Consider the following 26,641-nt stretch of genomic DNA (forward strand, 5'->3'; position numbering starts at 1 on the left):
TTTTCTCCAATGATTCAGAAAATCTTTTATCTCACATGCAAAGAGAGAAAATGATAAAGGACATATGTCAAAATGTTAACACTTGGTTAATCTGGGAGAATACACCAGAGCTCTTTGTAAATTCTCACAATCTTTCTTTTCTGCATGTGATTTCAAAATAAAAACTTTAAAAAGACTTCCATGTCTAGTAAAGAGGAAACCACAGAAGTAAAATGATAAGAGTTTCTTGGTGATTAGGAATAGAACATGTAGTTATTAACATATATTTGGTACTAGATCTCTGCAGAATAAAGTGCTTCTTTTTTTTAACAGCCCCCTTAAGACAGGGATCACCACCCATCTTGTACAGATGAGAATGATGAGGTATGGGGGTTTTGAAATAAAACACCCAGTGTCACCCAGCAAGTAAACAGCAGGGCTGGGATTTCACTCAGGTCTGGATGACTCCAAAACCTTCAGGTGCCAAAAATTCCCTGAATTTTGACCATGATAAAGACTGACCAGAAGAGAAGGTGGCATTTCTGTCCTCTTCATTGTGAGCTGTTGGGTCTTGATGCATCCTGGGCTCTCTAAGACCTACCTCATGGTAGGCACTGCCTTGGATGTATTGGGTGGAGACCTGAAAAGAGCAAGATATGAGTCTGGTAAGAAAGACAGCCCAAAGAACATGGCAGTGAACATGAACAAGATCTATAGTGAGAACAAGGATTCTGGTAGCCCAGATGAGAAAGACTTAAGGGATGATAAATTGTGAGGAAGTGACAAGGAAATGTATGAGAGAATTAATGGAAACCAAAGACTATTTTAGCATGGTTTGTTTATGCAAACTCATCTTGATGTTCAACTTCCAATCTTTGATAAGAGTCATTCTCTAGTACAAGGTGGGCACCTTCATCAAAGGGAAATTTCTCCCCTGCCTTTAGACAAATGGGGAAGGGCAGAGAATTCTTCCTGCTTTGATTAATTCTCAGTTGCCTTTAGTTCAAAATGATCCTTATGCCAAAGTGACATATTTTGGGGTGGCACCTCCTTGAAGCCCAAACCTCCTTTCCTTTGTTAAAATGTCGTATAAACTCTGAAGTATAACCACTTTTTTTGAGTTTCACTCCTTTTCTCTGAGTTCACATACATGTAAATATTAATAAAAATTATGTACCTTTTCTTTTGTTAATCTGTCTTTTGTTAGTTTAATTCACAGACCTCCCTGGGTTCAGAACTCAAGAGGGTAGAGGAAAGATTTTTCTCCCCAATATCTGCTTCATAAGCCAGATCTGTTTTACCAACCTGGACTTCCCTTGTATATCACTTTTTGTAAGATAGGTGGTTTTTGTTCTGTAAGTCTTTGGGAGAGAATTCTAAGTGTGGGTTAGTAAACTCATCTACAATGTAATCATCAAATCATTTACAAAATGTAAACGTCTCTGCTTTAAGTTTGCTATTGATAATCATTGTCTATTTCTTTAAAAACTTACTGAGAAAAGGTGAAAGATTTAAACAATCTGAAGAGAAATTATAGTAGCTAAACCAGAATGGCTAAAATTAACAACTCAGGAAACAACAGATGTTGTCGAGGATGCAGAGAAAGGGGAACTTTCTTACACTATTGGTGGGAAAGCAAACTGGTGCAGCCACTCTGGAAATCAACTGGAAGTTCCTTAAAAAGTTAAAAATAGAGCTAACTTGTGACCCAGCAGTTGCACTATTAGGTATTTATCCAAAGGATACAAACATAGTGATTTGAAGGGACACATGCATCCCAATGTTTGTAACAGCAATGTCCACAATAACCAGAATATGGAAAGAGTCCAGATGTCCATCAACAGATGAATGAATATAGAAGATGTGGTATATATGTACAATGGAATATTAGTCAGCCATCAAAAAGAATGAACTCTTGCCATTTGCAACAATGTGGATGGGACTAGAGGATTTTTCTTTTTAAAGATTTTACTTATTTATTTGAGAGAGAGAGAGAGAGAGAATGAGCAGGGGGAGGGGCAAAGGAAGAGGGAGAAGCTGATTCCCTGTTGGGCAAGGAGCCTGATGTGGGACTCCATCCCAGAACCCTGGGATCATGACCTGAGCCAAAGGCAGACACTTAACTGTCCAAGCCATGAAGGCTCCCAGAACTAGAGGTTATTATGCTAAGTGAAATAAGTCATTCAGAGAAAGACAAATACCATGTGATTTCATTCATATGTGGAATTTAAGAAACAAAACAGATGAACATAAAGGAAGGGAAGCAAATATAAAATAAGATGGAAATTGAGAGGGAGGCAAACCATAAGAGATACTGAACTCTATGAAACAAAACTGAGGGTTGCTGGAGGGGGAGAGATAATTGGGTGATGGGAATTAAGGAGGTCACTTGATGTAATGAGCACTGGGTGTTATATGCAACTGATGAAATCACTGAATTCTACCTCTGAAGCTAATACAAAAATAAATTTTAAAAAGGATTTTTTAAAAAGTATGAGAAAACAATATACCACTGTCAAAGAAAACTTTAAAAATAAAGAGAAGTAATCTAATACATGACCATTTTTACTTCTGCCTGTTTCATTCCGGAATGTGATCACACATATCCAGGTCTTGGCACACACAATCATCGTTATACATGCCACTTTCATTTGCTCTTCTTCATAAAGAGTATTCTGGGTTTCCACATAGTTTTCATAATGATTTTTCCCTTTCATTATTCATCATTCTTCAGAGAGTCATTGCTAAATTCCTGAAAGGGAAACTCCTATAATTTTGCTTTTTTACTCATCAAATGACCAGAGTGATGCTGGGCATAGGCTAGGTCCTCAGCAAGTGTAGCTTTGAGAGAAAAATAAAGGATGTTGGTAAAAGCTAAATTCCAGGAATAAAGGACCAGCAAAAGGCTGAGAGATCTAATCAGTTCTTCTTGCATACTACATGGTATATACATTTCCCGAACATGCAACTAAAAAAACAAATATTGTCCTATTAGCTTGTACTATTAACTGCACATTTCTCCATGTTCAACCCTTTGAAGCAATATTGTGGTTGTACCTTTGATTGTATGCAGGCAGTGTTCCTGACTACTCTTATACAGGAAATAAATATTTTGTAGTAAGAAAAATCTCTTTATTGAAGCTTTTTATTGCAATCTATGTGAAGAATTAAATTTTATGTATATATACATATTAATTACTATAATTGATACATAATTATATATAAACTACAAGCATATTAAATTATATATGCCATATATTAAATATATGATTAAATTATGCATTAATATATAAATGGGAAAGTATTTTTCTGATAAACTGGCTTTGTTATTAATAACACATGATTTTATTAAACTCATGCTTCTGTCTACCACTTTTTGTTAAGCCAATGCTTTGTACCCTGAAAATTATTGGTGGACTTAGAGTTGTAAAATGTAGAAAACCCTAAAAGATTCCCCCTAGTTTTACCCACAACTCTTTGTAATGTGAACATATGAGAATTTTAAAAATACGGTGCAATGCAGAAAAAAACTGAGGCTATGCTTTGGAAGACCTGAGTGCAAGCTCTGGCTCTTCCACTGACTTGCTGTGTGTTTTGGGGTCAATTACTTCACCTCTCTGGACTTAAATATTCCCATTTATAAAAATAGAGTTCAGTTCATTGGCCTGAGGTCATTTTCTGCCTAATGCTTTATGAAAAGTGAATGTGATAGCAATAATTTACACACTTACACTTAAAGTTCATTTAAACAGTTCATTTAAACAGTCTTCTCTTTCCCTTTATTTTGGGAAAAATGAGGTAGAATGTGACATTTATTGCTTGCCAGATGGAGAATGACCTCCCCTTGCAACATAGCTGCCTCAGAGGAGGTCTTTATCAGATCTTAAGCAAGAGAAGGCTAGTCAGACAGGGGAGGTACAGCTGCTTCTGTCAGCAAAGGAGACGCAGGGAGAACTAGCCATTATCCATGGTTCTCAGAAGTTTGGGCACATAACTCACAATGTGGTATTCCCATAGGGTATTTACTCCCATCTCTCATGTTTTTAAAGGAACTTTGACTTTGCAATCATGCACACCCAGGAACTGCATGATCATGTGAGTCTTTCTAATACAGAGGCTCAAGTCAGGTCTCTTCAGCAGATAGACTTCCCTAGGTGCAGACATCAAAGAAGATAGCTGTGGTGTGGCCACCTATCAGTTTGTTCTGGTGGATCCATGACAAAATCACTTGGTCAGAGATATTGGCCCAGGGTGTCATTTCCCCATCTGTGACTGACATGCCCGCCCCACATCTGTCATAGTGACTACTGTAGTTAGCTGCCCTGCCAGACACCCCAGCCCCTCTTTCTGTCCCCAAAGAGCGCGGTGCAGTGAGCCCATTTCAACTGCACTCGATCCCTAGCACAGCACTTTTTAAAGATTTTGAAGCTTCCTTCATCAATTTATTTTTCATTCTGAGGTGAACTCCACATGGTGGAGTTGGATTTATGTGGGATGTCACTGATAGATCTGATCCAGCATTTCTGTGCTCTGATGAACTTAAATTCTTTCTTCTATCTCTGCCAAGAGTTTTTTTTTTCTCTCTCTCTTTTGGCCATTCAGTGTTACTTAGGGGAGTCCAAAAATGAACCCAGGTTTGGATTAGCCAATTCAGCAAAGTGTTAGCCATTGTTTGGCCACAAAGCTGATCTCCGATGAAAGTAAACATATCAACGACTCCATCAAAATCCCAAATTTCATTCTTCCTCCTTGGCTCAGCAGCCATTTCCACACAATCTCAAGACTTTTTTTTATAATTTAAAAAAATTTCTGTAGGTCCTTCAGAGTGCCACACTATTCTCTATAATCTGAGTTATTTTACCCCCATGGTTAAAATTACTTTAGACTCTGGAAAAATATGGCCTGAAGGGAGGTTTTCACTAGGTTGCATGGGGCCTGGGTATTCATCCATGTCCTTCAAGTCCTCAGAATCTGCAGGTAATATCATTCCTGTTGTCAGGACCCTGATTTTTAAAAATCACAGTGTTACTAGGTGTTTACTTAAAGGATACAAAAGTACTGATTCTAAGGGATTCATGCACTCAGTTGTTTATAGCAGCATTATCAATAATAGCTAAACTATGGAGAGAGCCCAAATGTCCTTCAAGTGATGAACAAATAAAGATGTGTTATACACACACACACACAGAGAGAGAGAGAGAGAGAGAGAGGAATATTAGTCAGCCATCAAAAAGAATGAAATTTTGCCATTGTCAATGATGGGGATGGAGCTAGAGTGTATTATGTTAAGTAAAATAAGTCAGTTAGAGAAAGAGAAATACCATATGATTTCACTCATGTAGGATTTAGGCAATAAAACAGATGAACATATGGAAGGAGGGGTAAAAAGAAAGAGTGAGATGGAGGCAAACCGTAAGAGACTCTTAATAATAGAGAACAAACTGAAGATTGATGTTTGATGTGGGTGGGAGATGAACTAAATGGTTGGTGGGGATTAAGGAGGGCACTTGTGATGAGCACTGGGTATATGAATCACAAAATTCTACTCTTGAAACCAGTATTACACTATATGTTAACTAGCTAGAATTTAAATAAAAATTTGAAAGAAAAGGATAAAAATAAAAGCACAGTGCCCTGTATTTCACAAAGAGACCCAGAGAAATGATGCACACAATTGTTATGATTCAGAAACCCACAGAATCTGTTTCTGAGTGAGGTCCTCCAATGGTTTGCAACCAGGTGGTGCTACTCCTTGAAGGGGCATTTGGAAATGTTGATGGTAGTCCTGTTGTAAGAACAGCTGAGGGTTGTGTGGTGTCTCTGGGGTGTCTTGATTGGATGGGGTCTCCCCAAGTGTGGGGCACCCTGATTGGATGGCGGCCAGTGGCAGGGATGGTAAAAGAATTCATCTGAGGCAGAACAAAGGAGATAGAAGTTTATGGAATACACCACAAGGGAGTGGAGGACAGGACGACAGAGGAGAGATTGTCTGCAACAAGACAGTGGGTGGGGCTCTTTTTAAAGGGGGAAAGATGAGGAGCTGTGACAACATATAGAATTCTCCCATTTTTGGTCACTGTGCCTAGTTGTAAGTAGCCCATTGGTCAGTTAGGGTCTATGGGTATTTTGAGGTGGGTTGCCTGATGGGTCTTTTCTACAATCAGCCAGTTTGCCTGAAAGAAGGCTCCACAGGTTGTGATTGGTATTTAGGGCCCCAAGGCAAAAAATGTTAAACATCCTGTGAAATCAGGACTCTGAAATCAGGAGATGAATTAAGGCACTCGTGGGCATCTCTCAGGAACCAAACAACAATCTCTTTTTTGGACACCACCATGAGAATTGCAGAACCCATTTCTAGCCATGGTCATTCTCCTTAAGATGCAAAATCTCAGGTGGCCAAGTCTGATTGGTTTTCCTAGGCTCAGCCTTGGACAAAGATTAGACCTGAGGCACCACAATGAATAGTCTTTTGGTTCCCCCAAAGGAAAAGGAGGTTTTTCACATTAAGAGAAGTAAAATGGACAGTGAGTGGGTAGACACAGAGTCAACAATGTTAGCAAACAAAACAGATGCCCACTGTGGTTAGAGTCAGTCAGACAGTCTTGATCAGATCACTTCTAGGTCAGAAGATTGATCAGAATTCTTTCAATTATAAGAGACATAAGCTCAGCTGAAGCCAGTTAATTGTACTAGCCTGAAACTGTGAGATCCACCACCATCTTAGTCTATTTCCATCCGCCGTACTGGGCACATAACAGGCCCTTTCTATCTGGAAGCTGGTGACATTTACGTCTGGGAGATTTTCTTTAATTATGTCTTTGCTAATTCCTTCCCCTTTGTTATCTCTGCGTTCTTTGTGGAACTTCTAGAACCTGGATGCTGGACCCTAACATTGGTTCTTCGATTGTCTTTTCTCTGTTTTCCCATATGTTGTCTTTCTGCTGTCCTTCACAGGAGACATCCTTAACTTTACTTTTTTTTTTTTTTAAAGATTTTATTTATTTATTTGACAGAGAGAGATTACAAGTAGGCAGAGAGAGAGAGGAGGAAGCAGGCTCCCTGCTGAGCAGAGAGCCCGATGCGGGACTCGATCCCAGGACCCTGAGATCATGACCTGAGCCGAAGGCAGTGGCTTAACCCACTGAGCCACCCAGGCGCCCTTAACTTTACTTTCTAAACCTTCAGTTGATCTTTAAAATCTGATAGCATGCTTCTAATGTCCAGAACCACTTTTGCACTATAAATGTTCCTTTTGGTAGCATTTAATTCTCATTTTCTGGGTGTTGTGTCTTGTTATTTTCTCCGCGGCATTTATAGTTTTTAAGTTCTCTTATATCTGCGTAGCCTCTGTTTCCTCAAAACCTTTGTTTCCTGTCAGTGTGTTTGGTTGCTGTCTTTCATATTGGAGCCTTTCCTCTCATGTGTAGTGGTTCTTAGCAGTCTGTCTGTTGGCAGCTCTGAGTACGTGAACAGTTTGTCAGCTGAGAACTTCACCAAGTATTGCCTGTTTGGACTGTTGGGTCAGGGAGCCATGATGCCGATGGCCTTGCGTGTTTCCTCATGGACCCATCAGAACCTAGTGAGAAGACTTCCTCTCTCCACCTGTTGACAGATGGAGGCCAGAGGGCCTTACCTGGGTGTGTATAAGGTCACTTAATCCTCTCTCCTTAGAAGGCCAATCTACTGTAGGGCTGAAGGAGGGGCAGCCACCTGGTACATGGAATAAAGAAGGGGTCCTAGGGATGAGGCCTCCTTATTAAATAGCTTTCTACAAATTCCCTCCATTTCAACTATCTTCTCATCCACTTGAAGACATCATTCTAGAGACACGAAGACAGAGCAGACTGGACCCATCTGTTCTAAACACCCTCAGTATGACACTATAACCATTAGCATCAAAAATTTGTATAATTTGCTTTATGCCTGCCACCCACTGTATCTGACCCTACAGGACAGAAGCCTTGCCAACGTCATCCCCCACTGTATCCTCACAACCCAGCCTAGAAACCCTCATGTGGTTAGCACTTAATAAATATTTAGAGGATTAATGAAAAGAATGAATGTATGAACAGAGTCACTACTTCTAGAACTAAAACAACTTGAAAATTTTAAATGCCAGTTCTTTATAGTTTTCTCATCATTTCAAATCTCTAAGGATACAGTCTTAAGGTATCCCCATTATTCCATATAATGTAAATATTTAAAACATTCATTAATAGGAAGTACTTGGGGATATCTACAGTGGAGGCCGAGGGCAGGCCACCCCAAAAGGCATACTGATTATTTTGAATGAATGCTACTGATGAAACAGTCATTGCAAGAAGAAAAGCATGATCTCCCTTTGTCTTCAGAAAGCAGAAATAAATCTCCCATGTGAAAGGTACTCTCTCTGTACCAGGAGGTGGAGACATCCTTTTCACCAGGGATAGGGCATCTAAAGTTAAGAAGACTATATTAACAAAACTTGTTACTTTCACTAATTTACTACCCAAATCCTGTTTAAAATTCTTTGTTAGGGGCACCTGGATGACTCAGAGGGTTGGGCCTCTGCCTTCGGCTCAGGTCATGATCTCAGGGTCCTGGGATCAAGCCCCACATCAGGCTCTCTGCTTGGCAGGGAGCCTGCTTCTCCCTCTCTCTGCCTGCCTCTTGCCTACTTGTGATCTCTGTCAAATAAATAAATAAAATCTTTAAAAAAAATAAAATTCTTGCTAACTGAATCTCCCAAACATATATTTTCTTTGTCTTGTCAATTTCTCACAGACTTACATCTTTGTCTAAAAGGTATAAAAACTGCATTGGGTGGGTGGGGGGAGGGTCCCAATTTCATTATTAGGTCTGTATATGCATATAATTAAGCATTGTTTTCTTTCTCCTGTTAATCTATCTTATGTTAATTTCATTTTTAGACCAGCTAGAAGAATTTTGAAAGGTAGAGAAAAAATTTTCATTCCTAACAGAGCCCGTCCTCAAAGTCCCAGTAATGCTCTATTATAGCATATCCTACAAAACCATATGATGTGATTGGACAGGATAGGTCCCCTAACTTGTAAAAAGTCAGTCAAAAACTCACTATGTAAAGCATGTATACTCATATCACTGAAGTTGTTGGTGCCAGTTCCATGTCAAACCACAAAATACTGAGGCATGTGGAAATGGAAAGCCTTGTTCCTTAAAACTATAAAATGCCTAAATAGCCAAAGCAGAAACATGGGTATGTTTCTTAAAGACATCCCTCTGAACTCTGCAATGTTCATTAGTGGTCATAGAAGTTGTGTTGAACCAGCTACGGGACAGAGCTTTGGAGCTTTTTTCTTTGGAGGGATTGGTGGTGATTTGATATAACGGTGCATTTCAGGAGTCATCTTTTTCTCATAAGCTATGTAACCCAGTACCTGAAGACTCAGCACTACTCTTTCCTGATCTTGCTTGTTTATTTACACCTTTAAACTATGGTGTTGTTTTGTAGTTTGCGTGGTATATTAAGGTCCTCCAGGAAAAAACAGAATTAACTAGATGTATGTATACATAGAAAGAGAGATTTATTTTAAGAAATTGGTTATTGTAGGGCGCCTGGGTGGCTCGGTGGGTTAAGCCACTGCCTTCGGCTCAGGTCATGATCTCAGGATCCTCGAATCGAGCTCCACATCGGGCTCTCTGCTCACGGGGAGCCTGCTTCTGCCTCTCTCTCTGCCTGCCTCTCTGCCTACTTGTGATATCTCTCTCTCTCTCTGCCAAATTAAAAAAGAAAGAAAGAAAGAAAGAAAGAAAGAAAGAAAGAAAGAAAGAAAGAAAGAAAGAAAGAAAGAAAGAAAGAAAGAAAGAAATTGGTTATCGTGATTGTGGAGGCTTGGCAGATCCAGAACCTGCAGGGTCCACCAGCAGGCTGGAGACCCAGGGATGCTGCAATTCAGGTTCAGATGGTTTGCCAGCAGAAGTCCCTCTCCTTCTGAGGAGGTCAGTCTTTTTCTATTAAAACCTTCAACTAATTGAATGAAGCCCACACACATTATGGATAGTAATCTACTCAAAGCCCATGGATTTAAATGTTAATGTCATCTAAAAAACACCTTCACAGAAGCATTTAAAATGTTTGACCAAATATATGGATGCTGTCACCTAGCCAAGTTGACACATAAATTAACTATTGCATATGGTGATTATTAAACTGTTAATAGGATTTTTCTAAGTTTTGGAGACTAGATGAAGAAGAAGGCAATTGATTTTAATTAAGATCCTCTCCCAAAGCTTTGGGAAGCGTGTCAATGATAGAAGTGGCAAATGCTATTAAAAATACATTTTTAAATGGGCACCTAGGTGGCTCAGTCATTAAGCATCTGCCTTCAGCTCAGGTCATGATCCTGGGGTCCTCAGATCGAATCCCAGTCCGGCTCCCTGCTCTGCGGGAAGCCTGCTTCTCACTCTGCCACTGACCCTCCTTGTATTCCCTCTATTGCTGTTTCTTTCTTGGTCAAATAAATAAAATCTTTTTTAAAAAATGCATTTTGAAATATGTTTTCCCAGAGAGTTTTCCCTCCAGAACTCATTGAGTGTGTTTGTACAGCAGGAGGTGGACTTGAGAGGCTGTCGATTCTGGAGGCCATATTTGACTTCAGCTGTGTAGATTATTTCCGATGCCCTCAAGAATGCAGGGGCCTCCCTGTATGGCCAAAGGTGAGAAACAAAGGCTTCTCTTAAGCCACATCACTTCCTCCTGTCTTTAGAGCTAGGGTAGAGGAGATTGAATAAAAGCCAAAATATCCTAATTCTTGGAATTTGCAAATGCAACCTTATTTGGAAAAAGGAACTTTGCAGATGTGATTAAGTCAAGGATCCTGAGATAGAAAGATTGTTGCAGATTACCCAGGTGACCCTCAGTGCAATCTCTGAATCCCTATAACGTAGAAGCAGAGAGAGATCTCGGGTAGCACACAGAGGAGAAGATGGTGGGAAGGTAGAGAAGAGACTGGAGTGATGTAACCACAAGTTCAGGATTGCTGGGTGGCCACCAGGAGCTGCACTGGGGCAAACAATGACTCTCCTTTAGAGCCCTGGAGAACTCAGTTCTGCTGAATTTCAGTCATCTGGACTCCAACTATAAGAGAATACATTTCCAAGTTGGTGGTAATTTGTTCTACAGCAGGCTTAGAAAAACTGCTACAAGGGGTGAGAGCAGACAGGTGCCCAGTCCTACAAGGCCCACGCCAGCCCCATACAATGGCCTAGGAACCACAGCAAGGGCCTTGTCCTTCAGGTCTAGCTGTTCAAGGACGCTTCAACAATTTCTCCAATTCTTCAGTTAACCCCATATCTTCATCTTGCCTTGCACGCCATTCAATGATTTATGGAGAAGTTGCTGTGCACGGGGTCCTGTGCTAAGTATGGAGAAGCAAAAGGATCTCAAGGAACTCACAATAAAGACTCCTTAGGGTAGAGATCAGCCCCAGAAGCACCTCTGCTGACTGGGGTTGCCTCTGCCCAAGTCAAGTTGCTTGATAGAGAACTCGGACCGCTCTACCAATTCAGGAAAGGTGGCGGACAGAAACCACAGACCATTCTTCCTGACTCCCCTCGGCCTCCACTGTGTTACCTTGCACAAAGCACTCCTTCTGTGCCAGGTGTTGTGCTATCATTTGGCCCAACCTGGAACCTGGGCTTGGGGAAATGCTACTTTAGTCCCTCAGGACGGCTTGGCTGGGTTGCAAAAGGGTACAGGGTTCCTTCCTACTGCTGCGGGTGGAACAGGTATCGTAGTTTTTGCCATTGTGATATGAGTCAGCAGTACCTGTGGGCCCTGTGTCTCACCATCTGTGAACCATTGATCTTTGCTTATCATGTACAAAACTCAGCTAAAGTATCCGGGGTTTTCCCCAAATTGCGTCAGAGCATGAATGATGTTGGTGAGGGGAGTTACCCAGGTATGAATTCAGGCATCGGCAGGTATTTCTAAGAGATAAAATTTGTGAGGCAAAAAGGTTGGATTCATGGGCCATGAGGCAAAATTTAGAGGAATATGTAGCCATTTTAAATTGTATCCAAACTGAAATGTAGCAGTGACATGAGTATAGGTATCCTCCACACTGGGAGCTCTTACTTTCCTTCAAGTTTCTGAGAGGAACTTCCACATACCTCCAGGAGGGGAAGCAGTAGGGGGAAGAACAGATCTGGTCCTCTTCGCCTCTCCCTCACTGCCCCTCCCTGGAGTTGTGCCCCATCTCTCTGTTGTCTTCTTGGGATTGTCTGCACTCCACAGTAAAGGTGTTTGTGGTGGTGGACCTCTGCAGTAAGTTGATCAACTGGGTCTGATTTTGCCAGGCCCATTGGGTCCTTGCCTCTTCTATTGAAACAGAATATGATCCTCACTGCAGGTGGCCCTCCTGGCATGGTCTCAACCAGCAGAAATAAACCATGGTGGCCCCTTCACAATTCTGTCCCTGAGATGAAATGCCTCTTGCTATCACTGTGTGGAAGAAAGCACAAAGGATCAAGTGATGTGGGGCAACCATTCTAGACAATATACAGATAAAAGGGGGTATTCTTTTTTTTTTTTTTTTAACCTAACATTGCACTCTTCCAATAACTAAATGTTTGTGCAGGTACCACAGTAGAATGCTGAGTGAAATAAGTCAAGCTGAGAAAGACAATTATCATATGGTTTCACTCTTACATGGAACATAAGGAATCGTGAAAGGACCACAGGGGAAGGGAGGGAAAACTGAATGAGGAGAAGTCAGAGAGGGAGACAAACTGTGAGAGACTCGGGACTCTGGGAAACAAAGGGGAGGGAGTGGGGAGATGGGATAGCTGGGTGATTGGTATTAAAGAGGCACGTGTTGGGGTGAGTACTGAGTGTTATACACAACTAATTAATTGTGGAACACTACATCAAAAACTACTGATGGACTATATGCTGGCTAACTGACCATAATTTTAAAAATGATTTAAGCAGTCTACTTTCTTTTTTTAAAGCTTCTAAGTGCGTTTTAAGTTGTTTCTACTATAAATTACATCATATTATAGCTTTGTAGATAGCTTCCTTTCCCTCCTGCATTTTGGATTATTACCTTAAGTTAGATTTCCAACAGGTGGGCCCAAGGTTCTCCCCCACACTTTATATTTATATTTATATTATATATAGACACTCCCAGGTTACTTTTAGCTGAGCTTCTGTGCTCCTTTGAACAGATACTGTATTGCAGAGTGGAGACAGCAAACAAAGACTTCCCTGGTTGCCTTGGTGGTTTTCCTGCCGCCTTCTGTTCTCAACATATTCTCTGACTTTCTTAACACATACTTGTGCAAATTTTCTCCCAGGTTACCACACTCATGGAATGGTGGTAACCCCTGTATGCTCCCACTCCACATTTGCAGTGAAAATATGGGGAGAGGAGTAAACTCAAGAATGAAGATTAGAGGACCACCTGGGATGTGCTCCACCTTCATGCTGATACCTCACTTTCTTCCTCAGAAGCTTCCAGAAGGAAACCACAATCCTCATTCTACATATAAAGAAGCTAAGAGTGGGAGACCATTGAGCTGTGAGGCTGATTGCATTCTAGAATTAAACAGCAGTGATACTGACAATTTCCCTCACTCCCATACTTTCTTCCTCCCAGATTCCCCTCCTTCTAGGGGGCTCTCTTCTGACATGCCAAAGAATGCATCCATTCATAACAGGCTTCCTGCCCCCTAATCTGGCAAGACCACTTGCATCAGTTAGTTTTTATCCACAACAATGCTGCTTAACAAACAATGAAAAAAGCCTCAGCTGTATTTAATGACAAGTGTTTATTGCTCATACATCCGTGGTGGGCAGCTAGGCAGCCCTGTTGATCTTGGATGGGCTCACCTGCACATTGAGCTCATGGAGTTGGCTGGCAGATCTAGGTTGGTCTTGGCTAGGATGAGTGAAGTAACTTTCTTCTCCTCCAGTTGACTATCTGGGGCATATTTTCATGGTATTAGAGAGTTACAAGAATGAGCATGTGCCTCAGGTCTCTACTTGCTCCATGAAACACTGGGACCATGAATGCAAGGAATCTATTGCATCTTTGTTTACAGGGAGTTTCTGGAACTTTTATAACGACTTGTTTGCAGGTAGAGAGTTTCTGGAACTTTTATAACTCCCTCCCAACATCTGGGGACCTGTTCACTCCCTTGGGCCCTGGGTAATTCATTTAAGGTGAGCCTCCAAAATCTTTCTTTTTGGAAGAGTTAACCTTCAGAACTATTAAGGCTTGGTTTTGACCCAACACATACTAGAACGCAAGGGCTCTAATATTTGCCAATTTTAAGATAATGAAGTTAAAAGTTTGGACTGTGTAATCTCTTGGGCCTGCATTTGAAGTCTAGCCTCCGGTTAACTACTTGGGCGACCACTGTCACATCACCTCCCTTCTCTGAGCTTCAGTTTCTCAAACAAAAGTGATAATAACTCTCATGCATAATCTTCATGAGACTAATTGAGGATGAAGTATACAAAGGAACTGGCATAAAAAGACACCCGATAACTGGGAGCTATCAAATCAGTCTCTACCCTTATAGTTGTGCCAGCAACCCAACTGAAATTAGCTGATGCCTAAAAGGGTGAAGCTGGAGGGGGCGGCGGTGGACACTAATGAATCACACAACTGTCATTCCAAGAACACAAACAATTTCATCAGAATTATATATTTTCTCATTTCTTGGCCATAATTTTCCCTGCTTGGTTTCATCCTTCAAATAGTTTTCTGCCACGTGGGGGCACAAGATGTGAGATTCTCTAAATCAGTCATGACCATGGCTGAGAAAATGAAACATCTCCTTGACCAGACAAGAGTCAAGGAGGTTTCCTTTCTTTTAATGGTGTGCGTGCGTGTGTGCATATGTATGTGAGTGTGTGTGTGTGTGTGTGTGTGTGTGTGTGTGTGTGAGTGATTGGCAGCCCAATGGGTAATGCATGGAATGGGAGCTAGATGGATGTCCCTTTATCTAAAGATTCATCTAAAGAAAAGATGTTGACAGACATAAGCAACATGGCCATTATATTATTACTCTGCTCACCATAGGATGAAAAGGAGAACATTTCATAATGATGGTATTTTCAATGTACAGCATGTAAGTAAAGAAATCACTTACAGAAATGATCACTGCTACCACTATAATTCAAATATATATGTATATACACACACATACCCACCACACTTGGGCATGCCATATGTCATGAAGGAGAGCCAGTGCAGGTAGAAATTATACAACTACAATATAATGATAAAATGGTCATCTTATTTCAATATAGTTTTCAGTTAAAAGATTTAATAGACTTTATTTCTTAGGGAAGTTCTAGATATGCAGACAGTTTAGGTAGAAAATACAGAACGTCCCTTATACACCCTGTATTTGTCTGTTTAAGCCACCATTAAAAAAAAATAACAACACAAGCTGGGTGGCTTAGATGATAGAAATGTATTTGCTCACAGTTCTAGAAGGTAGACGTTCACGCTCAAGGTGTTGACAAATTGGTTTCCTGGTAAGAGTCTTTTCCTGGCTTATAGATGGCCACCTTCATTAATTGAAGCCCATAGTTTATATTAGGGTTCATTCTGTATTGTACGTTCTCTGGTTTTTGACAAATGCAATAATGATGTGTGTCCCCCACTACATTTGATACAAAATAGTTTCACCAAAAAAAAAAAAAAAAAATAGTTTCACCACCCTAAAAATGTCCTGTATTCCACCTTCTCATTCCCCTCCCCCTGAACCCCTGGAAACCACTTACCTCTTTTTACTGTCTCTATAGTTTTGCCTGTTCCAGAATATTATATAGCTGGAATCAGATAAGATGTAGCCTCTTCAGATGGGCTGCTTTCATTTAGCAATACAGACATAAAGTGTCCTGGGGGGGACACTTGATAGCTCTTTTTTTTTTTTTTTAAAGATTTATTTATTTATTTATTTGACAGACAGAGATCACAAGTAGGCAGAGAATCAGGCAGGGAGAGAGGAAGGGAAGCAGGCTCCCTGCTGAGCAGAGAGCTCCATGCCCAGGACCCTGGGATCATGACCTGAGCCGAAGAAAGAGGCTTTAACGCACTGAGCCACCCAGGCACCCTTGATAGCTCTTTTTTCAAATCACTGAATAATATTCCATTGTGTACATTACCACAGCTCATTTATCCATTCCTCGACTGAAGGTTATATTGCCTGCTTCCAATTTGCGGCAATTATGAATAAAGCTGTTATAAATATTCATGCTAGGGTTTTGTGTGTATATGTTTTCAACTCATTTGAGTAAATACCCAGGAGCATGATTACTGGATTATATGGTAAATCTATTACAACTTTATAAAAAAAAATTACCAATCTTTAGGGCACCTAGGTGGCTCAGTGGGTTAAGCCTCTGCCTTAGGCTTGGGTCATGATCTCAGGGTCCTGGAATCGAGCCCCACATCAGGCTCTCTGCTCATCAGGAAGTCTGCTTCCTCCTCTCTCTCTGCCTGCTTCTCTGCCTACTTGTGATCTCTGTCTGTCAAATAACTAAAATCTTTAGGAAAAAAGAAGCCTTTAAAAAAAATTACCAATCTGTCCAAAAGAAAGTTGCCAAACTGTCTTCCAAAGTAGCGGTACAATTTTGCATTCCCACCAGCAATAAATGAGAGTTCCTCCTGTTCTGCATCCTCTTTAGCATTTGGTGTTGTCCGTGTTTTGGACTTTAGCCATTCTAATAATCAGGCAGTGGTATTTCTCTGTTGTTTTAATTTAAGATTCCCTAATGACAATGATAAGGTGGAGAGCATATTTTCATATGCTCACTTGCCATCTGTGTGTGTTCTTGGGTGAGAACAATTTTTTTAAACTTTTTAAATAACAGTGGGATGGTAGATCCACCCCTATTCTGCCACTCACCACAAACAGATAAGAAGATACCACCCTCGAGAGAGGAGCTCTTGCTCACTGGGCTGCAGACACAGAGGGCAGATTCTGAGAAGAATTAACAACACTGAAATCTCCAGAACAAAGGCTCTAATTAAGGTATGTATTCATTAGCATCCTTGGGGAAGAAGGATAGAAGTAAGCAGGAACACTTTTACGTCCTTGGGAAAAAAGCAAAGGGAAGGCAAATATTTCAGAAGCCTGGTAGAAGAGGTGAATACATATAGATATTTTTTAATCTTTGCTTGTCCTGAGTGCACAAACCTGCAGATATCTTAGTGGCCAGTCCTGGATCTGACTGAGGAAAGCAAGCCATGCCATTTTCTCTGCAGGACGCTAGGAGGGAGTGAAAGCTCCTACAAGAGTGCAAAGTTTGTTAAGAAAATACCTCTTATCATCAGGCATCTGAGAGGAGTCTGTCCTTAGGCTGGTTACAAGGCTTCTATCAGACAAACCGTTACACAGCTACAAGGTAGTAGAGAACTTGTAGTCAGGTGGCTCAACTTCTAAAAGATTGGTTTGCTTTTGCTCTCCCCACAAAAGCAGCTAAATATGGAAGAGGAAAAAGGGTTCAGAGCAGAAGTAGTTTCAAGTCCTGGCTCTACAGCCTCCCTCTCTGTAACTTTAGTCAATGGACTTACAGTCTCTGGGATTCAGATTCAACCCTAATTCCAGAAACAGAAAGGAAGTAGGAGGACCTGCTTCCCAGGGATTCAAGAGAAATGAATGAAAGAATGCATCTAAAATACCTTGTCTGCTGTAATAAATGATGGACATCCTTAATACTTCACCTAGACTTTACTGATGAGAGAGCATGAAGGAAGAATGGGTTAGGAGTCAGCAGGTAGGATCTGGGGAACGAATGAGTTGAGGACCACCCCTTATTCTAGGATATTAGGAGAGCAGAACAGAAGGAAGGCAAACTGAAAATTATTTTTTTAAACAACTGTCAGACAAGTAGGAAGGAAGATGTAGGAGGAGAGACTATTATTTTGAGAGATTCTAGCCACAAAAAAAAAAAAAATAGACCCACGTCCATACTTCAGAAACTATGTTTTTAAACCCATTTTGGGTACAAACTTAAATAAAATTAATAACTTTAAAAATGGCTAACTTGCTAGGCATTTCCAATTATACAAAGAAAGATGGCCTAGTGGACTAGGGCGTCTGTGAACGTTCAGCAACCAAACACATTGGAAAAATAGTGCCCACATTGGAAGTGTCTTGAATGTAAGTATCAATCTGAGAATTATCATGTTGTAATTGTTGTGTCTTCCTTCACATAAATAGAGCATATGTTTCCTTTTTAATCGTGTCCTCATTGATGACCTTCAACAAAGTTTTATAATATTTCACATAACCGAACCGCGGTTTCTATCACGTTTGTCCTTAGAAATCTTAGCAGTTTTTGTTGCTAGGATGATTGGGATCCTTTATTTCTATTGCATTTTTAAAGTAATTATTTATGGTGCTTATAAAAGCAGTGAAAAGAATAATCTGAACTCTTTAGAAGAGCGTGGCTGTATTTTTAAACAATAGTGTGGGGAGAAGAAAAGCAAGATACAAAAAGAGAGATGTGACAACCATTTGTGTGGGTCAAAAGTGAGCACAAAACAATATTATAAATTATTTAAGAGTACAGTTAGGTATGTAAAAGTACAGGGGGAAGCTGGAATGAACCATATCCAACTGGTTTCAGTAGTTGCTTCTGGAGCCTGGGGATCAGTTGGGTAGTTAAAGAGAACCTTGGCTTCATCTGTATTGCATTAGAAAGGCAGGAAGACAGTGGAAGAAAGAAAAAAGAACCAAAAGCAAATCTGACAATATGTTAGCAATTGCTAATTCTGGTGGCAGAACTATAGTTATTTCAATTGTCTTCAAAAATTTTGGCTTTTCTTGTTCCACCCAGTCCCCCCGAATTGGTGAGCTGGGGCAGTTTTCAATTTTTATGAGACTGACACGCTGCCTACTACGCTAGGGAGACACCTCAGTTTTCAATTTTTAAAACATGTTAATAGACCTCACTGTTTAGAGAAGCTTTTGGTTTACCGGAAATTTGGATGGAAATTACAGACAGTTCCCATATATGTTCCTCCCCCTACCCTGGACTCCTTGATCTGTTTCCACTGCTGTAACAATATACCATATGCCTGGTGGCTCAAATGGCAGAAATGTACTTTCTCACAGTTCTGGAGGCTAGAAGTCTAAGGTCAAGGTGCTGACGTATTGGGTTCCTGATAAGTGCTCCTTCCTGGCTTGCAGACAGTCACTTTCTCAATTTGTACCCCTATGACTCTCTCTCTCTGGGCATGTATTAAGAGAGAGGTCGGTCTTTGGTATGTCTTCCTCTTCTCAAAAGAACACCAGTCCAATCAGATCAAAACCTCACCCTTACAACATCATTTATCCTCAATTATCTCCTAAAGCCCTATCTCCAAATATCATCACAGTAAGAATTAGAGCTTCAATCTATGGGCACACAATTCAGTCTTTAACATCCTGACCTAACATCCTGACATCTGGCTTCCCAAAATTCATGTCTTCAAAGTATAACGTATATGCATGCACTCCATTTCAACAGCTCCCAAAGTCTTAACCCATTCCAGCACCAATTCTAGATCCAAAATCTTACCTGGGTATTAGTGAGATCTGAGATATGATTCATCCTGAGGCTGAACTCCTCTCCAGCTGTAAGCCTGTGAAACCAGACAAATTATGCATTCGAAAATACAGCGGTGGGACAGGCATAGGACAGACATTCCCATTCCGCAGGGAACAAACGAGAAAGAACAGAAGGGTCGTGGGTCCCAGGCAAGCCTCAAAGCTAACAGGGCAAATTCAATTAGGTTGTCAAGGATAATCTTTTTTGCCCAGGTGCTCTGCCCTCTGGGCCCACTAGGTGGCAGCATCACCTTAGAGCCCCAGGCGGGAGCCCCGCCCGCACGGCCCGGAGCGGCTGAGCCTCCTGCGGGAAGGAGAGGGGACAGGCTTGCCGATTGCACCTGTGCGGAGAGTTCCTTCTGTAATGTATTCTGTCATTCCTTCGTTTTCTTGAAGGATAAGACGTATTCGCAGGCAAATAGCTCTATTGTCCCATCTTGTAAAATCCTAGAAGTTCAAACGCGTTGGTTTATTTTGTCCTGTCTCTGCAGCTTCAGGCCAAACCGGCAGCGTCTCTGTCCCTAGCTTCTGTTGAAACGGCTCCGTGGGTGGGGCGCCTGGGTGGCTCAGTGGGTTAAAGCCTCTGCCTTCCGCCCGCTCGGGTCTGGCCACATCTTGGGCGTACTCTCCAGAAACGCTTTCTCATTTCTGTGATTCGGACAGGCTTCCCAATCTTCGTGTTCTGATTCCTCTTTGTGTAACTCCTTCAACTTACCTCTCTCCTCTAGCACTTTACAGTTATTGGCGCAGAGAAGCCTCTTAACACTTGGCTTAGGAATACCCCAGCCAAATGTCCAATCTTCCGCAAAACGCTAGGAACAATTCAGCCAAGTTCTCTGCCGCTTAGAGCAGGAATCTAATTCCTCCACTTCTCATAACATGTTCCTCATTTCTGCCGGAGACCTCGCCTTTAACATCCGTATTTCCGCTCCCGTTCGGTCCACGGTGATACCTGTATTCTCCCAGACCACGGAAGCTCTCTTTCCAGCCCTCTCTTCGTCCCAAACCCTCAGCATAATCACTTTCACCGTCCAGATCGCCACCAACAGTGTCTTCAAGGCAACCTCGGGTTTTTCTAGCGTGTGGAAAGGATTCTCCACCCATTCCCATTTCCAAAGCCACTTAGGTATTTGCTGTAACGGCATCCACTTATCAGTATCAGGCTGCCATAAGGAAAAGCCAGAAAAAAGAAATTAATTTTGTCACGGTCCTGGAAGCTAGAGGTCCAAGATCAGGGTGCCAACAGGGCCGGTGGTGAGAACTCTCTTCCTGGCTTGCAGCCATCCATCTTCTTGCTGTGTCCTCCTTGGTCTTTTCCCTGTACATGCAGAGAGAGAGAGAGAGAGAGCTTGCAAGCTTGGGTGACTCTTCTTCTTAAAAGGACGCCAGGCCTAAGGATTGGAACCCCACCCTTATGATATATTTAACTATACTTACCTCTTTACTGGCTCATCTCCAAATATGGTGACATAGGTGGTGTTTTGGTCAGTTTGGGCTGCTATAACAGAATAACAGAGACTGGATGGTTTATAAACAACTGGAATTTAATTCTCACTATTCTACAGTGTGGGAGGTCCAAAATCAGGGTACCAGCAGGCTCTGGTGAGAACCCTGTTCCAGGTTGCAGAGAGCCGATTTCTCCTTATAACCTCACATGGCTGTGAGCAGAGAGAAGAAGCAAGCTCTCTTGTGATTCTTATACGGACACTCATTGTATTTATGAGGGCTCTACCCTCCTGTGACCTCATTTAACCCAATTACTTCCCAAAGAACCCACTGCTTAATACCATCACAAGGTGGGGTAAATTCATTTAAAATGAATTTTGGGAGAACACAAGTGTTCAGCCTATTACAGGGATTTAGAGCTTCAGCATATGAATGGGGGAGGGAGTTAGAATTCAATCTATATTTATAAATAAAAATATTTTTAAGGAATGAATCTCTCTTAGGTGTCCCTCTGACCTGGTCCTCCTGCTTTGATGGATTATACGCTGGAGCCCAATGTGACGACGGTAACCGACTACTACTATCCTGATACCATGTCAAGCCCCTGTGATGGGGAACTTATCCAAAGAGACAGCAAGTTGCTTCTTGCTGTCTTTTACTGTGTCTTGTTTGTATTTGGTCTTCTGGGAAACATCCTGGTCATCCTTGTCCTTGTAGCCTGCAAGAAGCTGAGGAGCATCACCGACGTATACCTCTTGAACCTGGTCCTTTCTGACTTGCTTTTTGTCTTCTCCTTCCCCTTCCAGACCCACTATCAGCTGGACCAGTGGGTGTTTGGAACTGTAATGTGCAAGGTGGTCTCTGGTTTTTATTACATTGGCTTCTTCAGCAGCATGTTTTTTATAACCCTCATGAGTGTGGACAGGTACCTGGCAATTGTCCATGCGGTCTATGCCATGAAAGTGAGGACAGCCAGGATGGGCACAGCCCTGAGTCTGGCTGTGTGGCTGATTGCTATCATGGCCACCAGCCCATTACTAGTGGTGTATCAAGTGGCCTCTGAAGATGGCATTCTACAGTGTTATTCATCTTACAATCAACAGACTCTGAAGTGGAAGATCTTCATCCACTTTGAAATGAATATCTTAGGTCTGTTGATCCCATTCACCATCCTTATGTTCTGCTACATTAGCATTCTGCACCAGCTGAAGAGCTGCCAAAATCACAACAAGACCAAGGCCATCAAATTGGTGCTCATTGTGGTGATCGCCTCTTTACTCTTCTGGGTCCCATTCAATGTGGTCCTCTTCCTCACTTCTCTGCTCAACATGAACATCTTGGATGGATGTGTCCTGAGCCAGCGACTGATTTATGCCACTCATGTCACAGAAACCATTTCCTTCACTCACTGCTGTGTGAACCCTGTGATCTATGCTTTCATGGGTGAGAAATTCAAGAAACACCTCTCAGAAATATTCCAAAAGATTTCCAATTATGGCCTCCTCTTTGTAGGAAGACAAATACCTAGGGAGGGCTGGGAAAGACCTCCCTCCTCCTGTCAGCACCCCTCCCGCTCCTCCAGCACAGACTACATTTTGTGACGGGGGCGGGGGGGGGGGTCTTTTAGGAGACAAAAATGATTTACACTGGAGTCTGAGGCTACTTGAAGGAATACTCTTAGAAATGTTGTTACAGACACAAGGCATATTTCATGATGGTTAATGAATTCCTGTTATTGCAAATTAACTTTCTCAGCTCTCAAAGATTTTGTTACTATTTTCTGGAAATAGTCTATCTATCTCACTATTTAGTATAACGTTAGATTTGGGATTTGTTTCTTAGTTTTGTAGTACCTTTATCATATCTCAACTTAAATTTTATCAAATGCTTTTTCACATCTATTAAGGTGATCATATAGCTTTCTTTCCTCTATCATTCTGTTAATTTGGTGAACTACATCGTCTGATTTTCTTATTTTAAATCAACTTGTATTTTCCCTGGAAAAAAATGACCCCTTGTTCATGATCATTTTAATAAATAATTGGATTCTTGGAAAATTCATATCTGTGTTCATGAGAAATATTACCCTGTAATTTTCCTTTTAAAAGATGGTCAAACATGGCAGGGTATCCACTATCACCACTGCTGTTCAACGTAGTACTAGAAGTCCTAGCCTCAGCAATCAGATAACAAAGAGAAATAAAAGGTATCCGAGGGACGCCTGGGTGGCTCAGTTGGTTGGACAACTGCCTTCGGCTCAGGTCAAGATCCTGGAGTCCTGGGATCGAGTCCCGCATCAGGCTCCCAGCTCCACGGGGAGTCTGCTTCTCCCTCTGACCTTCTCCTCGCTCATGCTCTCTCTCACTGCCTCTGTCTCAAATAAGTAAAATCTTAAAAAAAAAAAAAAAGACATCCAAAATTGGCAAAGAAGTCAAGCTCTCATTCTCTACAGTTGACATGGATACTCTATATGGAAAATCCAACAGACTCCACCCCAAAATTACTAGAACTCATACAGGGATTCAGCAATTTGGCAGGATATAAAATCAATGCCCAGAAATTAGTTGCATTTCTATATACTAACAATGAGACAGAAGAAAGAGAAATTAAGGAGTAGATCTCATTTACAGCTGCACCAAAAACCATAAGAGACCTAGGAATAAACCTAACCAAAGACATAAAGGATTTGTACTGTAAAAACTATAGAACACTTACAAAAGAAATTGAGGAAGACACAAAGAGATGGAGAAACATTCCATGCTCATGGATTGGAAGAACAAATATTGTTAAAATGTCTATGCTACCTAGAGCAATCTATACATCCAATGCAATCCCTATCAAAATACCATCAACTAAATAAATAATCCTAAAATCCATATGGAACCAGAAAATACTCTGAATAACCAAAGGAATGTAGAAAAAAGAAAGATGAAACTGGTGGCATCACAGTTCTGGACTTTAAGCTCCATTACAAAGCTGTATTCATCAAGACAGCATGGTACTGGCACAAAAACAGACACATAGATCAATGGAACAGAATAGAGAGCCCAGAAATGGACTTCCAACTCTATGGTCAACTAATGTGTGGCAAAACAGGAAAGAATATCTAATGGAAAAAAGACTGTCTCTTCAACAAATGGTGTTGGGAAAATTGGACAGCCACATGTAGAAGAATGAAACTGGACCATTTCCTTACACCACACACAAAAATAGAGTCAAAATGGATGAAATACCTCAATGTAAGGCAGGAATCTATCCAAGAAGAGAACACAGGCAGCAACCTCTGTGACTCGGCAGCAGCAACTTCTTGCTAGACCCATCTATCTCCAAAGGCAAGGGAAACAAAGGCAAAAATGAATTATTGGGACTTCATCAAGATAAAAAGCTTTTGCACAGCAAAGGAAACAGTCGGGGGCGAAAAAAAGATAACCAACAGAATGGGAGAAGATATCACAATTGTCTTATCAGATAAAGGGCTAGTATCCAAAATCTGTAAGAAACTTATCAAACTCAACACCCAAAAGAAGAGCTAACCTAGTCAAGAAATGGGCAGAAGACATGAACAGACAATTCTCCAAAGAAGACATACAAATAGCCAATAGACACATGCAAAAATGTTCAATATCACTTGGCATCTGGGAAATACAAATCCAAACCACAATGAGATACCACCTCACATCAGTCAGAGTGACTAAAATGAACAAGTCAGGAAACGACATATGTTGGTAAGGTTGCAGAGAAAGGGGAACACTCTTACACTGTTGGTGGGAATGCAAGCTGGTGCAGCTATTCTGGAAAACAGTGTGGAGGTTCCTCAAAAAGTTGAAAACAGAGCTACTTTACAACCCATCAATCGCACTACTAGGTATTTACCCTAAAGATACAAATGTAGTGATCCAAAGGGACACATGCAGCTGAATGTTTATAGCAGCAGTGTCCACAATAGTCAAACTATGGAAAGAGCCCAGATGTCCATCGATAGATGAACGGATAAAGAAGATGTGAGATATGGGGCGCCTGGGTGGCTCAGTGGGTTAAGCCGCTGCCTTCGGCTCAGGTCATGATCTCAGGGTCCTGGGATCGAGTCCCACATCGGGCTCTCTGCTCAGAAGGGAGCCTGCTTCCTCCTCTCTCTCTCTGCCTGCCTCTCTGCCTACTTGTAATCTCTCTCTGTCAAATAAATAAATAAAATCTTTAAAAAAAAAAAAAAAAAAAAAAAGGGACGCCTGGGTGGCTCAGTTGGTTGGACGACTGCCTTCGGCTCAGGTCATGATCCCGGAGTCCTGGGATCGAGTCCCACATCAGGCTCCCAGCTCCATGGGGAATCTGCTTCGCTCTCTGACCTTCTCCTCGCTCATGCTCTCTCTCACTCTCTCTCAAATAAATAAATAAAATCTTAAAAAAAAAAAAAAAAAAAAAGAAGATGTGAGATATATCTATATATCTATATATACTATATATAGATCTATATATAGTATATATAGATCTATATATAGTATATATAGATATATATATATATACTCAGCAGTTAAGAAAACCAAAAATACAAAATGAAATCTGGCCATTTGCAATGACCTGGATGGAACTAGAAAATATTATGCTAAGTGAGATAAGTCAATCAGAGAAAGACAATTATCATATGATCTCACTCATACATGAAATTTTAGAAACAAAACAAAAGATCGGGGTGCCTGGGTGGCTCAGTGGGTTGGGCCGCTGCCTTTGGCTCAGGTCATTGGGCTCTCTGCTCAGCGGGGAGCCTGCTTCCTCCTCTCTCTGTGCCTGCCTCTCTGCCTGCTTGTCATCTCTCTCTGTCAAATAAATAAATGAAATCTTAAAACAAAACAAAACAAAACAACAACAACAACAACAAAAGATCATAAGGAAGAGAGGAAAAAATAAAATAAGATGAATTCAGAGGGAGAAAAACCGTAAGAGACTCTTAATCATAGGAAACAGAGGGTTGCTGGAGGGGAGGAAGGTGAGGGGCTGGGGTCACTGGGTGATGGACATTAAGGAGGACACATTATGTAATGAGTGCTGGGTGTTATATAAGACTGATGAATCACTGACTTCTACCTCTGAAACTAATAATACATTAAATGTTAATTAATTGGGGATGCCTGGATGGTTCAGTCAGTTAAGGGTCTGCCTTCAGCTCACGTCATGATCCCAGAGTCCTAGGATTGAGTCCCAAATCAGCCTTCTTGCTCAGGAGGGAGCCCGCTTCTCCCTCTGCTTGCAGCTGCCCTTACTTGTGTTCTCTCTCTCTGATAAATAAATAAGTAAAATCTTTTTTTAAAATGTTAATTAATTGAATTTAAGTAAAAAGGAAAAATTTTTTTTAAAAAATAAAATGTCCTGGTCAGATCTGCAACAACATGGAGGACCTAGATGTACTATGCTAAGTGAAATAAGTCATAGATAGAAAAACAGATACCATGTGATTTCACTTGTATATGGATTTTTTTTAAATAACGAATAAATGAACAAATAAAGATTTTATTCATTTATTTGAGAGAGAGCACGAGAGGGAAGGTCAGAGGGAGAAGCAGACTTCCATGGAGCTGGGATCCTGATGCGGGACTCGATCCTGGGACTCTGGGATCATCACCTGAGCCAAAGGCAGTTAACTGAGCCACCC

General features: G+C 41.2%; 1 protein-coding gene and 1 long non-coding RNA gene across 2 annotated transcripts; one reads left to right on the forward strand and one right to left on the reverse strand.

The window, feature by feature from the left end:
- Positions 1 to 20,062, reverse strand: LOC309872520. Its single transcript, XR_014315934.1, has 3 exons — positions 19,803 to 20,062; positions 19,523 to 19,586; positions 1 to 619 (listed from the first exon to the last, which is right to left on the reverse strand). It is a non-coding gene; the product is annotated as an uncharacterized lncRNA (long non-coding RNA).
- CCR8 (C-C motif chemokine receptor 8) lies at positions 16,886 to 23,054 on the forward strand. The gene is made up of 2 exons (XM_082746498.1): positions 16,886 to 16,989; positions 21,501 to 23,054. The coding sequence occupies exon 2, from the start codon at positions 21,531 to 21,533 to the stop codon at positions 22,596 to 22,598; it is 1,068 nt and encodes a 355-aa protein (XP_082602624.1). The 5' UTR covers positions 16,886 to 16,989; positions 21,501 to 21,530; the 3' UTR covers positions 22,599 to 23,054.
- The last annotated feature ends 3,587 nt before the right edge of the window (positions 23,055 to 26,641 follow it).

The sequence above is a fragment of the Mustela nivalis genome (assembly GCF_964662115.1).
Source record: "Mustela nivalis genome assembly, chromosome: 1".
Taxonomy (NCBI): domain Eukaryota; kingdom Metazoa; phylum Chordata; class Mammalia; order Carnivora; family Mustelidae; genus Mustela; species Mustela nivalis.